The following is a 16315-nucleotide window of genomic DNA, read 5'->3' as shown; positions in this document are numbered from 1 at the left end:
CGGAGAGTTCACGTTACCTAATTCACTAAATCATATGTGATTATGAACTGGTGGTCAAACCAGTTTATAAGGTTCAGTGTAATATATAAAAAAAAGAAAGGAGCAAACTAGGAATTATCCATAAGGGTACATCTGATTATGTCCTAAATATGATAAGTCTTTCCCCCTTCCTCCTATCAATCTTCAAAACGTTTCTATATCATCTACCTCATAAGTCTTGATGAATCCAAACCATTTTACCGACAAACTTTACATAAATAAGTTCAACTATTCAATTCTATACATCAAAAAATAAATTTTTCTCATCCTATCATAAATGAACTCAAATCATTAAGAAAGGGTGAATCTAGAACTAGAAACCCAAAGCTGAACTAGCAATTGGGTGACTCTTGCCAGTTACCTAGAAAAGCATACTAAGAACTAACAAGCTTCCGATGCATCCAAGAAATATAATAACCAATGAAGAACCCACACCATGAAGAATCAAGAAGGACATGAACAGCAATATCAACACAACAAAAGAGCAAAAATTTACCATAATATCTGCGGTGGGAAACCAGTCTGCATGTCATATTCGCAGGCATCATTTGGTGAATAAAGATATGTCTGTCTGCTCAAGAAAACAGAAGAGGAAGATAAAACACATGGAAGCTCAGTTTCTGATAAATAAATAAGCATCAAAGGTTAATATGGCTGATACCTTTGAACGGGTTCAGGGTTTCTCACTACTTCTTTGGCTACTCCCAGCAGTTTTGCCTTCTAGGGCTTTAAGAAGATGAATGGACTGATGGAAGAGCCATCGGTGCTATATGTAATAACATTGGAATGACGAAAATACCCTTAGAAGATATAAATTCTCAACGGTCGTCTTCTTTGCCTCGCTTCGCCGAAGGAGGGAGACAGATTTCATACCAATGGACATCCTAATTCCCTACCAATTTCGACCGTCCGGGTCAATCCCAATCCAGAAAACCCTCCCGTCTCTCTCAGTTAGACCTCAACACCTCCAGTTACATGTCAAAACCAAGCACGATCAGACAAGATTCGCACTCCGAGCCGCCAAGACCCAACAGCCCAATCTTTCCGATGCCCATAAGAATCCCCCAGCCGAAGACGACGACGACGGTATCCCGGCCGACGACGTCAGGATGCTGGCGAAGTTCAAGTCCCGGCACAACTACATCCGCGTCCTCGAAGTCTCCCGGCGCGCCGACCACCCGCTAGCGGGCTCCCGCCTCCTCCTCCTCGACAACCCCGGCAACATCCACAGCATATCCTTCCTCTTCAAGTGCCTCACGTCCACCTATTTCGACGTCTTCGCCACCCTCCCTCCGATTCTCCCTCCCGGCCCCATCGCCATCCTCGGCTTCGGTGCCGGCTCCGCCGCCCGGCTCATCCTCCATCTATACCCGGACGCCGAAATCCATGGATACGAGCTCGACCCGTCGGTGATCGCCGTCGCAAGAAAATTCTTCAGCCTGGCAAAATTAGAGAAGCAGAACCAAGACAGGCTCTTCATCTATGTGGACAACGCGCTCAACGCCGACTACGAGGGCGGCTTCGCGGGGATCTTGGTGGATCTCTTCTCGAAGGGGAGCGTGATCCCGGAGCTCCAGGATTCGAGAACTTGGAAGGAATTGAGGAAAAGATTGAGGAAAGGAGGGCGGATAATGGTGAACTGCGGGGGGAGCTGTGTGGAGGCGGAGGACCCGAAGAGAGACGGGGAGTCGGTGAAGGAGGAGACGCTTCGGGCGATGAGCCGGATATTTGCCGACCAAGTGTTTGTTTTAAATCTTGGGCATAGGAAGGAGGATAGCTCCGTGGCTTTGACCGGACCGCTGCCCGATCTGGAGGCCTGGAAGGAGGCGCTGCCAGCCGCCTTGAGGTGTTATGTTGAGATGTGGACTCCTTCCATGCTCCACTGTTAGGACTTTGGGAATCAGGTCCGACTGGATTTGCTTTGGTTTTTCAGAATAAAATGACGCGGTTCAAATGTGCCATGCTTTTTATTAGACTTGTTGGGCTGCACCTGTACTTGCGTCTTCATGCTCGGCCCCGATGAAACTAGATTCATCATCACCACAGAATATTTCACATATCAAGCCTCTTTACCCATCATCAAAATTTATAGAAGCTAACTGAAATGAAGCTGCCATTGGTTCAACTTCTCTGCTCGCATTGTTTCCATTAAAATGCAACGAACGGGGGGTATGAGCAGCCATCTCGCTACTCTCTCCCTTTTAATGTCTATGTGCAGCTATGTGTCCTTTTACCGACCAGTAAATTTCAATCAAGAGGGTATTTGAGAATTTCACCGTGCTGCATCATCTACCATCACGTCCGCGCTTTCCAAGTTAGCCTGGCTGGCGACGAAGGACAGAAACCCCTTCGCTGCATCCTTCTACCTCTAATTCGCAGGCAAATGGAGCACAGAGAGGCTTGTGGGGTTTGCATACGGTGAGACGCAATTCACATGTACCCCATGCTCGCATGGAGAGTCCAATGCGGCGACGTGAGTTCCGGCGGTGCTACTGCTCGGTGTACGACAAGATGAACTACTGCTCCTGGGCATGCCAGGTGCTCGACCGAAAGCTCTCCCACGACCGATGTTTTTATCTTGCATGGAAGTTTGGGTGGCGGTGCCGAGTGTGCTTGCCTTCTCAGGATTATGGTGGCGGCAGAAAGGTTTGGGTCGCAGGAGATTCGGATCATGGTGAAGACAAAACGAATATAGAGCTTTTATAAAATACAAAATACTAGGTTAGGAGACTAATGCTCTGTTTGGAGTTACCGTTGGCCGTAAAATTTTTAAATTTTTTAAAAATAGATAATTTTAAAAAAATATTTATTGTTTGATAACTATATTTTTAAATTACTCTCAACCTTTATAACGTGGTTAGTAACCAAAATAAAAAAAAATAACTTTTGGGATCCTCAAAAAAAAAAAAAAGACAATGAAGAATATTGTATAATATTATATTGTAAATATAATATAATATAATACAATTATATAGTATAATATTATTATAACCTAATGTAAAATAAATTAATAATATAATATTTTGGATTATAATATGATCTAATATATTATCTTGTTATATTATTAATATAACAATATAATTTGTGATTATAATAATATGTTATATTATACTTATAATATAATTATAAGAATATATCATATTATAATTATGTATTATTATAATAATATAATATATTGTGCTATTGTAATAATATAATATAATTTTATTATTGTGATATTATATTATATCTATAGTATAATAATATGATATAATGCAATATAAGATGTAAATATGAGATTTATTTGTGAGTATTGTAGTCACCAAAATCTAAACTACTTTTCGATATTGAACAGAAAGTATTTTTGGAGAGAAGCTCCAATATAAAGCTTTTTCTAAGTAGATTTTTTTAATTTTCTAACAAAACCAAAATAGCTTTCAGATGAATTTACAGCAACTAACGTGTTGAAATTTTTACCAAACTAGCATTTGGTTGTCATGGTAGATCGGGTCTTTCTATTAAATTTTCAAAGGACGAGAAACTCTTTTGTTTTGGCAACTGTGATGGAGGACAAGCGAAAGTGGAACTAATGGCAGCCCCTTTTCTACAAGACATGAGTTTGATACGGTTTCTTCCGTGGGGAATTTTGAAAGAAGCGTGTTGCGATGGGCCAGGCATCAAATTCATGGGTTTTAAAGCAGGAAATGGAAACTCAACTGTCATTATTATAGAATATATCTCTGTTAGGTCATAACATGGGAAATGAGAAAGTAAGTAAAGTAGGAAGGGAGGCGCGTACAGGAGATGCATGCGTGCGACAATTAATATTCAATTCTTTCATCGGCTAGCGGATTCCATCCAAATTGACTTCCTTGTATTAGTGAGAGGTGGTTAATTTGGATGCTAAACGGGTGGGGGAATAAGTCTCGGATGGATGATGTGGGTCCCGCCTGCAACAGGGTGGAAATTTTAGTTGTAGAACGATGTATGTCTAATGTGGTGCGCGTGAGGCATCGGATTTGTTTTTGGTGCATGGTTGATGCTCTTCGGTCGAATGCTTTGAAAAAAAAAAATTGTGCCAAGCATGCAACATTTTCCATGCTTTTACCAATCAATTGCTTCCATGAGTGCATTTCTCCATGCATGCATGCTCATATATGCATGCTGAATCAATTTCTCCTGATTCTAAATCCTAACGTAGCCTCGAACGAGCTTTTTTTTTTTGGTGAGATCTTAAACGAGCTTTCTCCATGGTCCATGGACAAATGAGCTTGAAGCAGTGTCCGAGGGTCCGCAAACAGGGGAAGTCCAATTTCCACGAACAAAGAATGCATGGAGTAAATAAAGATCCTGCTAGAAACGAATGATCAGTCATATTGGATATGCTCTTCTTTAATTTTCTCAACGTTCGATAATTCTGTTAGGTGTCGATAATATATTTAATCTGTGACTTGTAGGAGTGAAAAATCTAGCACGAGTGAGATATATTATATCATATCCTAGCACTTGAGGTTTAGGATCATGTAGAGGGCGGTTCAAGATTTTTCTAAAAAATTGCAGGTGGATTGTTATTGGAGGCATGCAGCTTGGAGGCTTATGAAGCAATCTAGGTGGGCCTGGCCGGTGCCAAAGGTAGGCAAGGGGGGCCGTTTATTCCGACTTCAATTCGTAATTCCTTTGGCAGCTCTCATTTAAACCTGGGGGCGAATTATTTTATCTGGTATAAAGTGGTGGAAAAGGCTACGCGCTCATCTCCAATGGGAGCTCCCCTTCCGGGGTTTATTATATCTGGGATATGAAGGTTATTCTCAAACTGTATGCCACAAGTCCTACTTTTTGGAAAGTGAAGCCTCCCATCTAATCCTTATACTCTAGATCCAGTCAAATCATATCAACAGAGGCCTCTTTCCATAGGCGAAGCTCCATTTAAGTCCCTACTCCTCTCCTTGATTAATAAAATATAGGGGTCCGGTGAGCCCAAAGCATCTAATAGTGCCTCTTCCACCCCCGCTGCTTTGAAAGCATGCACTTTTTATATTTTATCAGAGGCATGACAAAAATGTTTGCGTGAAAGCCCTAGATAGTTTACAATACTTGCCTAAGTTTAGACTCACTAGATTCTTCCAAATCATCCAAAGCCATGTTATTCCTTCTCTCTTCACTTTAAATTATATATATGTATGGCCTTGCTAGCGTACGATTGATAGATGCGGTTCCAATTGGATCGCCCATGGATCTGAATCCGTTAATTACTCGCAAGATGTTCGATATACATTATACATTCTTGCTGGATCCTCGGTTTATCGAATTCGATTCAGCCAATTTTTTAGTAAGAATTTAGATAGGATCACATGAGTTTTGAGATCCATAATTTTGGGTTAGATTTTATTGAATTATCGACCATCTTTGCTATCTTAAGTACTCTTATCCAACTGACCAACTGTTTGTTTGGAGGCAATGAGTGTAGCGAGCGACCCCCTTTGCTTCATGCGGCCTGAGTAACTTTTCGATCTACAGTACAGCCAGCATTTACTTAGGTTCTAAGGCCCCATGGGCTTACTATAACGGAGATGCAGTTGTTCTCTCTGTTCAATAGTTTCTTTTTTTGAAGCAAGCACTCTGTGGAGAAGTACTATAAAAGTTGGATATGACCTTTCTTACTTTTTAACCCAATCAAGGAGATCAAACTTACCCAACCCTTCCATTCAAACCACAGACAGAAGATGGCTTCTGGCTCTGAGCGTCCAAATGGTTGGCTGATTAGATGGAAATGACCCTCTATTGCAATAATCCCGAAAGGACATCATCAAATGTTGGAAAGGTTGGTCCCATGCTTCCTCATTCAGCATTTGGAGTCCGGTTGATAGCGATCGGACGTCGCTAGCTAGGAATGCCAACCCTATGCTTCCAATTAGCATGTGTGTGGGCCAATGCCGAGAAAATATAGGGTCATTCTAAGTACTAGGACTGTAAGGACTTGGGTGGAGGAAAATTGTACCAAGAATGTCTTAAACCTCATCGAAATCTTGGTCTTTGTTTTTGGTAAAGGGGGTTCATGGTCCTAGAAAGGTAGGAAGAGTCTAAGAATGCATGATTGAGATTTCCCTTTTTCCATGAGCTATGTGTGAATGGAGGTCATGAACAAAAGAGCCATGGGGACAAGTGGAACCTCCCATATATTTCTACCCCGAATGGATTATCTGAAGTACTACCATTGCATATTTTTCCCCTGCTGTCTTAACTCAAAATTAACGTGCGAGTTCGTTACCATAACAAACAAGTTTTGTCCAACTATTTGAGGTCCATTAAGATCTACAGCCTTTGTCAATGCCAGGTGCCCTATATTCCTTCTTATGACCTTTGTCTATATTAGCATTGGCTTGTAACGAGTCGAGAGACCTTCCAATCTCAATATGGTATGCATTATCTATCCTATCAAATTAAGTAGAAAACGAAATTATACTAGCAAGACCACCCTAGGCAGCACATACATTTCCATGCAATGCGAACTCACTTGTTGCCTAGGAGGTGATGCTGATATCATTGTATCAAGGGCTTGGTCATCACCAAAGTTGGTTGGGCCATTTGTAATTCCTTGATAGCTAACGATCATAGTGTCACAAAAAAAAAGGAAACAAATGAAAAAATGATCGACCTGAATTGGAAACTTATTTCAAGTTTTCAGTAACAGATGGAATTTTCCACAATTATTTCACTAGTTTTACCGCAACGGAATGGAACTCTCTCTCTCTCTCTCAGCTATGATTTATATTTTCACACCATACACTTTGTTTATTATATTGTTCCTTGGCAGGCAGCTTTTGTAATCTATTGCACCCTGTAGAGGAGGCATCATATAAATCAGTAGTTATTCTAGTTTAGAAATTTTAAGGCTATCCAGACATAATATATCTAATCAAATAATCAAGTGCAGTTTATTATTTAACACAAGAAATTATTTCCTTTCCTTAATGAAAAAACGGAAAAAATAAACATGAAAGATTATACTTTTTCAATAGTCGTGTCGATTCAAATAATTTTAGATTACCAATGATGAAATCTCGGTTTCTTTCCTATTCTTTTCTCTTGTCCCTTTTTCCTTTCAAGAGAACAGTGGAGCTCTCCGTAAGTGACTCCAGTCTAATGCAAAAAATTTTCGTCCACCTGAGTTAATAATACACAAATACATATTTAATATATATGTAAGGATACATGTTAATTAGTATGATGCTCGTTTGCACATCATCATCATTCTTTTTAGATCGGAGAGCAATTAATATATGGTGACAATCACCTATACCATCGATTGGATATGTGAAAAAGCCTACTCACTTTGGAGGGTAGGGTGTTGTATTAGGTTCCTTATGGTTAGGAATCAGAATATCTTAGACTAGTGGAAAGAATGATGCTTGCACCCACCTTCTATACAGGCCTCCACACAATTTAGCCTAGAAGTTCCTCTTTTTTCTTTCTTTTTCTTTTCCTTGGTAGAATTTAGAAGTACCTTTGATGTGAAAGAATGTTTTAAAATAGGTCATGAGCTCTTACCAACAATAAAAAGGAAAGAAAAGAAATAACTGATGAGCAAGGTCTTTCAATCTTTCTCAAGAAACTACACGGCGATCTTCTTTTCTTTTTCGTTTTTTTTTTTTTTGTTGGGGTTTGGTGGGCAGGGTCATAAATAAATTAATTAAGGGCTGGTGAAGAAGGTGATCTATGATTTTTTATAACAATTTTGCTCCATCTCTAATCACTTGGTCAACTCATTTGTTTATATATAGGATATAAGAGTCTCTTTGATGCATCATGATTTATTCTACATTCAATGCTCCTTCAAAAGTAAATTCTGGCAGGCGTGCAAAGCACATATATCCTAAAGCTTTAAAGTGGAGGAATGTAGATAACAAATCCCAATAGAGGATATGAGTTGATATCTAACCAGTTATTCCAACAAAAAGTCGCATAGAGTATGACTCAGTACTGATAGAGATGAAGGTACAGGCTTTGACTATCTACTCATTTTCCAATATGGCAATCTTTAGTGATCCTAAAATTATCTGGAGCATGTTCCAGTTGAATATAATTCCAAAGGTAATAAGTTCATGGACAGTTGAAACTAGAGACTAAAACCTGTAATCTTTCCTATACAGCAATCTTAATTAATCTGCCTCAGACTATCCAAACCATATATATTCTGAATGCCAAAAAATAAAATAAAAAAAAATACTGGTGGCCATGCCCATTTCTGGCACTTGTATATAGAAGAGAACCACAATTGAGGTGTATATCAATCATGTTTTCTCTCGATAAGATATAAACTTCATTTTATCTATGATCCTAAAAATTTGATCATATTTGATTCAATTTTTAAGATTCAAATAATGTATTTTGACATATATGAAGGTTATCTTTTAATGTGATTCCAATTCTTGCCTAACCCTTTTGTTAACGAGTCCAAAGGATTCTTTCAGCTAATGCATAAAGGAAATAGAAATGGTTAAGTTCAAGAAATTGCACTCAGCTACAGGTCACCATGTGCACGATCATGGATGCACACTATTCCACAACTCAATATAGATAAGGCAAGACTAGTGTGCATCATCATATGTATGGAATGATGGCATTTTAGATTCAGGGCACCTACTTCTTTTGATCAAGGCAAATTATATATCTTATTTCTCTTCCCTTCTTCAGGTAGCTGACAACATAATTCAGTAATGCCTAACATCTAAATTAGTGGTCGAATATCTATTAATTGGGAGAAGATGGTGATATCTGCCTGTCACATGCCCCTTAGGTGGCAATTTTTGGTTGATTTCAACTTGTAATTTTCTATACACACACACACACATGTGTATACATATACATACATACATATACATATACATATATACATATATATGTATGTGTGTGTGTGTGTATATATATTGATCATGATTTATCTAACCAGAATATTCCCCAAGGTTTCTGAATCATACATAATAGCAGGCTCTTGCTATGATCAAAACAGTGAATTATTTGTTGCATTGTGAACTAATCTTTTACATGTTTAGGACCATATAGTCAGCATATCAGTTGGTAGGTCACATCCATATTTTTGGTTTTCAATGATTAAACAAAAAATGAAAGCTCTTACCTTGCTCTGGTATGCAACCAAATTACAGTTTGGGTTGAAGGCAAGGATCCACTCGAAGGTCCAAGGTCCAAATCATAGATCATCACAACCTGAAATGTCATGTTCTCTCTTCAATTTTATTCTTGGGCATGTGGCAACCTATTGTAAAGTCCTTGCAATTTCATTTGCAGCAAATATTTCTCTGTGCTGGAAACGTTTTGTGGAAATAAAGATTTTTCTACTGATATAGTGACATGAAACAAGGTGTCAAAATTCCTCATAGTATCCATAAAAAATTCCTACAGTGCTCCTCTCTGCAACCATCTTAACACATGAGCAGTTCCACATGTATGATGAGCTTTAGTCTTCCCTCTGATGTATTCAGATGCAATGCGTGCATGATATGTGGATGCACGGCATGTGCACAAGTAGTACTTTAATGAAAGACGTGCATAGTGACTTCAAGAACAATGACTGCTCGCATTATAGGCCATAGGCATGGATTTATGTGATAATATAATACAGCTGTTTGGAATAGTGTAGTGAGGATCATGATGCTAAACTCCTGTAGTGTCATTTCCAATAAAGTTGTGAGATTCATGTGATCTTATCTTATAGACATCAGTGAATCGTGATATGCTCGGATCACAAATAGTTCATGATCTAATGGTGGTTATCATGGTGAATGCATCATTAATGATTTTGTGGAAAGTAACTCAAGAAAACAATTTGTAAATATCGGGGGCCACCCTACGTCAAATGGCCCACTGCCAACTTTTTAAATGCTATTACATCACCAACAAACTACTGGATGGGTCACACCTCTCGCTTCCATCAAAAAAGAAACTTAAGAAAATGATTGTTAACACTAGCCAAACAAACGGAAGGATCCACTTACAGATAAAGGGCGTGTGAGAATTGTTCGCATTCTCACTTTCGTACTTTGAAAGTTGTGCTCACAATTGTGTAAGCATAGTAATTTTCTTTTAATCATAGGTAACTTAATATGATAAAAGTAGGCTTATATTTCAACTACACTACGCCTATTTGGCAAGGAGAGCTGCTATATTTATAGTTTGCATCTGTTCTCATTAAATAGAGTTCGTCGATGGGACACTAAACATGATTGCAGTGTGGGCCACCGTATGAATTAAAATACAACTACGGATGGGTTTGATCCTATAAGAACAATAAATCTCTCATAAATGGGCCATATGGACGGCTAGAACAATAAATTTTGTGCTACCATATGATTGCAAATGATTCCGCAGTTATCTTAAACAATTTAACATCTGGAATATCCTTCTGCAGTGCTGATATATATGTATATATAGGTAATTTTTGTGTAATTAAACATATTTTTCGACCATAATAACATTATTAAACACGACGGCAAAATTATTCTGTAAGAAATTACTCTACACTAGGTATATTCATTTAGCTTTCTCTCAAAAGGAATATTCAATTAGCTAAGTACCTATCATAAGAGAACAACAGCGGCTCTATTAGCAAGCGATATTTTCTTATCTTTCCTTTTCTTTTTGTTAAAATACTGATGGTAAAACAAAAACTTAAACACCGCTTTGTTTATTTGCACATGATTTAATTTTCTAACGTTTTGCTTCAGTTATAGTTCCATTTTAAAATTGGTGATACGATGTAATTTGACCCTATACCTTTGTAAGATTCAATATTGTAGTTAGAACACTGAAACAGTTTTACAGAAACCATCTTAGGAATAGTTCGGATTTAACTCACTCTTGATCAAGAAGTTCTCGGGGGTGCAGTGTCACAGTCACCCTTTTGAGTGTACCTGTTATTCATTGTAATTGTCTTCATTTATTTAGTCCTCTATTTTTGCCCCTTCCATATGCTTCTGCTCACACTAAATGCGCTTTGCTCTCCCTCTGCCTCTCCTCCCCTTTGCTGCAGTGTCTACAGCCTTCCTCCCCAGATAAGGGTTCTCTTGTCTCTCTCCACCACCACTCCGACCCCTCCTTCTCTCAGCGCTCACTGCTCACCTAATAGAGAGAGAGGGGGGGAAAAATTCAGAAGCCTCCATCATTTCCATTTGTTACTACAGCTTCTTGGATTTGGAAGAACTGCTGCTGCTGTTTAGAGAGAGAGGGAGAGAGAGATCAGGCACCCGGGCAAGGGAAAAAGGTACTGACCTTTCACTCTTGCCAATACCCACCTCAGATCGCAGAGAAAGGTAACATAACACCTTCTCTTCCCTTTATTTTATAGTCATATACAGATCGATTTCTCTAGGGCTAGAGAGAGAGAGAGAGAGAGAGAGAGCGGATCTGCAGGTCTTGCTTTATTATGGGGTTTGGGTTGGCATGGTTTTTTTTTTTCCGCTTTTTAAACAACCATTTGAGTACCATCTATAATGGGAAGCTTCGGTTTACCTTCATAGGGGAGAATATGGTGGATTTTTTAGTAAATTTAGTACAATCATGGGAGGAACTACTGCAGTGTTCTGACCCATTCTAAGATGCCCATGATAGCTCATAGCTGGTCTAACTCATGGTGCAACAAAATCTCATGAAATAAATTAAAGTTTCATGCTTCTAAATCCAAGAAATCAACTTGGCAACCAGAGTACCTTTCTATCCCGTCTATTTCTAACCACGAATTTATCAGCTAGCGTCGTGATCCCTAAACCCTAAGCTGGAAACCGTATGCGTTATAGAAGCTGTTAAACTAGTCCCATATGATCTTCACTCGAGAAAGAAAAAAAATATATACATATAAAAAACGTCTCCATATGATCTCGGTAAAAACGAAATATAGTATTGTTTTCTTGGCCTTTTATTGGTGCAGTGGGACATGGCATCGTCGAGTTCTTCTTCTTCCAACTCCCCCTGCGCCGCCTGCAAATTCTTGCGGAGGAAGTGCATGCCAGGCTGCATCTTCGCACCCTACTTCCCCCCGGAAGAGCCACAGAAATTTGCCAACGTCCACAAGATCTTCGGGGCCAGCAACGTCACGAAGCTCCTCAACGAGCTCCTCCCCCACCAGCGGGAGGACGCCGTGAACTCGCTCGCCTACGAGGCGGAGGCCCGGGTGAAGGACCCAGTGTATGGCTGTGTCGGGGCCATCTCGGTCCTTCAGCGACAGGTCCAGAGGCTCCAGAAGGAACTGGACGCCGCCAATGCCGACCTCCTCCGCTATGCTTGCAGCGAGATTCCCACAGGGCTGCCTGTACCGCCGTCATTGGTGTCGCCGATGGGGACATATCAGAGAATTGAGTACGGGAGGAGGGTTGGCAATGGAGGGAATTCCTTCTACCAGGCTTCCGGGATGCCGGCGCCTTACCCTCCTCCATGGACTACCAGCAATCTTACGGGCGATGGCAGCAATCCTTCAGGAGAGATGGATCGAAGAGAAGGAGGGGAGAGCAGCATGTGAAAACTTCCAAAGAATTGGTAACTATGTCTATATTGCTGAGTAGCTAGGATTTAATCTCTATTCGATGGTGCTAATATAGCTGTGTCTTGAAGCATGATATGGTCCGTGTGCTGTATTTTGTTGGCGAACTGTATCTATCATGGGTACAATGTGTTCCATTGAATCATCTTTTCGCGAGTCCATTCAAGCTTCTAGCATGAGCTTAATGGACAGGAGATTTGGAAATTTAGGTGAAGCAAGCTTTGTAATGAAGATCGAGAGCTATATATATCTTTTGGTTGTGTCTCAGTTCAGAATTAAGGGACCATGTTCAGGCTTATACTCTGCTAGCAATGCCATTTTTCTTAGGAGAATCTATAGTTTTGCTTATTCTAATTAAGAAGAGTAGAGGTCTTATTCTTATTCATTGTTCTGCTCACTTTTTAGTGTATCGTATTCGTTCTTTCTCTATCCCCCCTCCCCCCGCCACACCCCCCTCCCCTCCTTTTTTCCTTTGCTTTCCTTTAGTGACATTCGATCGTTTGCAGAACCGTTACTCCATCATTGGGCGAAGAACTTATAACTAAACAACCCAACATGATTTTGGTTTCAGCATGGAACAAACAGTCTTCTATCATAGTAAAGAGGCTTTTCTTCTCAAACAAATATTTCGTAGACTTCATTGGTATAAGCTGCATTTATTTGAAGAAGTTTGAAGAAAGCAATCCAAAGAGGGAAAGGAGCTTTTAGATAATATTTTTGAAACTCTATTATGAATGACATTAATCGTTGGCATGCTGATAACAATTATTTTTGGTTTTAGGTTATTAATCTTTTTGTTGATTATAGTTAGTATAAACTATGGCCCTTATCTTATTGTGAAGTAGCTCTCCATGCTTTACGTTAATTCCATATAATAGCTTCTTAGCTTGTGCCGAATAGCTTCCACGTTATGATCAAGTTAGTATATGCCTTTCTCATAAATCTCACTGTTTTTTGAACTAATATATAATATGTAATAGCTTTGGAATGAAGAATTTGTCTCTGACATTATCTAAATTAAAATTGTTAGTTGACTGAATTCCTTCTTCCACTGACCTTGTTGTCTACGTGTTGGAATTTTCTTTTTTTTCCCTTTTTTTTTTTTGAGGAAATACATGCACGAAAATTTCATCTTCACCTCTAGATGTATACAATAATACTGAGACCCCACCCCCCAACCCCGACAGCCACATCCTTGTCCCTTCTCTTCCACATATATTCCTCTGACTGTTACCCCCGTCCCTCCCTCCCTCCTCTAAAATCATGGCCCGTCTTTCTATAGTGCCTTTTCGCCCAAAAAAAAAAGAATTCTTACTTTTTTAGGTATATGCAAAACAAATTCCTTCTTTATGAGATTCATGCTTGAAGACTTTGACAAGAAATTTGGCTTGATTTCTGTTATGCTTGGGTGGTAAAATATAGGTCAAGAGTCTCTTGTCAGGATAGATCTCCGCCAGCAACCATTAATGGAATCCATGGACCTCGTCAGTGCTTCCTAACCTTCCACAGGGATTTTCTATTATTTTTGTGTCGTGTATGTGTGTAGTATCACTTGTTACTTTATTGACCGCCGAAGGTTGATGATTGATTGGACAGATAGCCAATAGCTTTGTTGACCACAAAAAGGAAGAAAACCATCTTGTGGCAATTAACAAATTGGTTCAACCCGGCAGCTATCGAGTCCTGTTGATTGCATCCACTGCATCAGTCCTCATTTTCTTGTCATCAGTCGTGGAGTGTGTATATTTTGGGTTAGGGAGGGAGGCTGGAGAGAAAAAGATTATTTTTAATTTTCACATTTATAAAACATCGATCCTCACTAGCCATCATCGTCACCATCGTCGTCGTCATCATCTTCATCCTGATTACCATTGACATCATCGCCGTATTTGTCTCATTATTATGTTGAGCATGTATACGCATATACAAATATGCTAAGAAATATCTTGAAGGTACCACCACGAGGCTTAATTATGGTCCTTTAGAATCTTGGGCGATTAAGCATCAAAGGGGCATGCGGCTTCCTCGTCTTCGCAGTTCAAATGCAGTTATTGTGTTTGGCGAAGGACTATCCGGTTGCCATTGGCACAGTTTTGTTAATCTTCTTCTTTTTCTTAATAAAGAAGGTGATTTTCGGCAGCATGGTTAATTATGAGGCAGGTTTTGACAGGTCAAAGGGACTCAAGCCATTCATGGCTTAATATACTATGATACATGGCAAATTCTGATGAGAAGTTGATTTATATGATAAGAGAATCTTATTATATATGTACCAAAAAAAAAAAATAGAATCTCATTCAGATTCTTTCGCTGACCTATAAAAATTTCACACGTAACCTAGTTGTAGGAATTTCTTCCTACAATGCCGGTTATAGAGGATCCACTGCCTCATTATATAGCGAGCTGCATTATATAGGATCCACACACTCAGCTCACAGGTAGGAATTTCCTGCAACTAGGGCTGTGGAGGAATTTCCACGTCGGGTGGAAAAAGTAGTTTTTCTTTTGAGAAATAAGTAAAGTGCTGCATATATGTTTAAAGATTTTTTTTATAAAAAAAAATGTATGGAAGAATCTTCTGCTTTCCATATCTAGTGCTAAAGTTTTGTCACTTATATTATGGGAAACTTTTCTTTGCAGGAAGGCATTTTAGCTCGCAGACCGGAAAATCTGCATCTTCAAACTATAGAGTCAGAATCCAAGTATGATCTCTGTCTGTTATATAATCTAGGACTGACATGTCCTTTTCATGAAGGGCAAAACCATGCGTAGGACTATGTGCCCCTTTCTTGGTTTTCCTAGCTTATGCACTCTCTTCTGTATCAAAATCTCTCGTGACCACATCTTAGGAAGAAGTTGATTGATCATTATAGAAGACATGGCACGTTTCCTTACCTTAACTAGTATGTGTGTGTGTGTATAATATGTATAATATATATATATATATATATATATATATATATATATATATATATATATATATATATATATATATATATATAAACCCTAATTGAAATTTTAAAGCCAACTATGTTATCACCCTGCGCAATGGCAAGCCAGTGTCCCACTATCACATATGGCCCTTCGGACAATCTTATTGACTTTAAAAATTGAAATATTTTTTGGATGGAAAGACTGGGTATAGCCTAATCACTTTCATTAAGTAAATGAAAGAGAAATCAAGATCTTATAAGAGAATATAAGATAATAACAGTTCCTCAAGAATATAAGATTATATTTATTTTTTTTGAAAATATAGTACAGGAGAGATGCCATATTTTGAATTCGAAACCTCTGCACAAAGACATGCCAACCAGAGAGCAAGCAATAGGGTAGTAGCTGCGTCACTTGTGTGATAAAGGAGTGCCCAGAAAATGTAATGGCTTCGTCATCTTAGCCTGGACTTAGCGTCATTTTTATCACCTAACACCTATTTAATAAGGTATGCATTTGTGGGGGAGTTGCGTCCGACCATATACAATGTTTATAGGTGCATAGTTTGTACGGACGGGGCTGTTAGATTTGACGCGTCGATGAACATGCACGCCCATTATTTTCTCTCCGCGCCTTAAAAATTTTCCGGTATGAATGTGCGTGCGGAGGGGAAAAGGAAGGGAGAGGGGGTTGCTTTTGGTTTTTTGTCACAGGCTGCGTGCGAGGAAGCGAGGTGGAGGGTCATGTCAATCTCGACGCCATTTCCTCGGCAGGGCGGGGACTGCCGACCTCGACCCCACCACCGCGCGCTCT

At 39.4% G+C, this 16315-nt stretch overlaps 2 protein-coding genes across 4 annotated transcripts; both read left to right on the top strand.

Annotated features, from left to right (window-relative positions):
* The first annotated feature begins 701 nt into the window (after positions 1-701).
* On the top strand, positions 702-2164 carry LOC103711562. The gene is given in 2 exon segments (XM_008797759.3): positions 702-1081; positions 1084-2164. Coding segments are annotated over 2 exon segments (912 nt in total). The 5' UTR covers positions 702-1014; the 3' UTR covers positions 1929-2164.
* Positions 2165-11009: 8845 nt separating this feature from the next.
* LOC103711563 (LOB domain-containing protein 25-like) lies at positions 11010-15462 on the top strand. Of its 3 annotated transcripts, XM_017843904.3 has the most exons (3): positions 11010-11345; positions 11960-12564; positions 15209-15462. In XM_017843904.3, exon 2 carries the CDS (start codon positions 11966-11968, stop codon positions 12545-12547), a length of 582 nt encoding a protein of 193 aa, XP_017699393.3. In that variant the 5' UTR covers positions 11010-11345; positions 11960-11965; the 3' UTR covers positions 12548-12564; positions 15209-15462. The 3 variants fall into 3 exon arrangements, with proteins under 3 accessions (XP_017699393.3, XP_038990349.1, XP_038990348.1); XM_039134421.1 differs by lacking the exon at positions 15209-15462 and having other exon boundaries at positions 11010-11296; positions 11960-12866; XM_039134420.1 differs by lacking the exon at positions 15209-15462 and having other exon boundaries at positions 11960-12866.
* Positions 15463-16315: the final 853 nt, after the last annotated feature.

Source organism: Phoenix dactylifera, chromosome 15, assembly GCF_009389715.1.
Source record: "Phoenix dactylifera cultivar Barhee BC4 chromosome 15, palm_55x_up_171113_PBpolish2nd_filt_p, whole genome shotgun sequence".
Classification (NCBI taxonomy): Eukaryota; Viridiplantae; Streptophyta; class Magnoliopsida; order Arecales; family Arecaceae; genus Phoenix; species Phoenix dactylifera.
The sequence above is the reverse complement of the archived record's forward strand: the minus strand, read 5'-3'. Positions and strand labels throughout refer to the sequence as shown.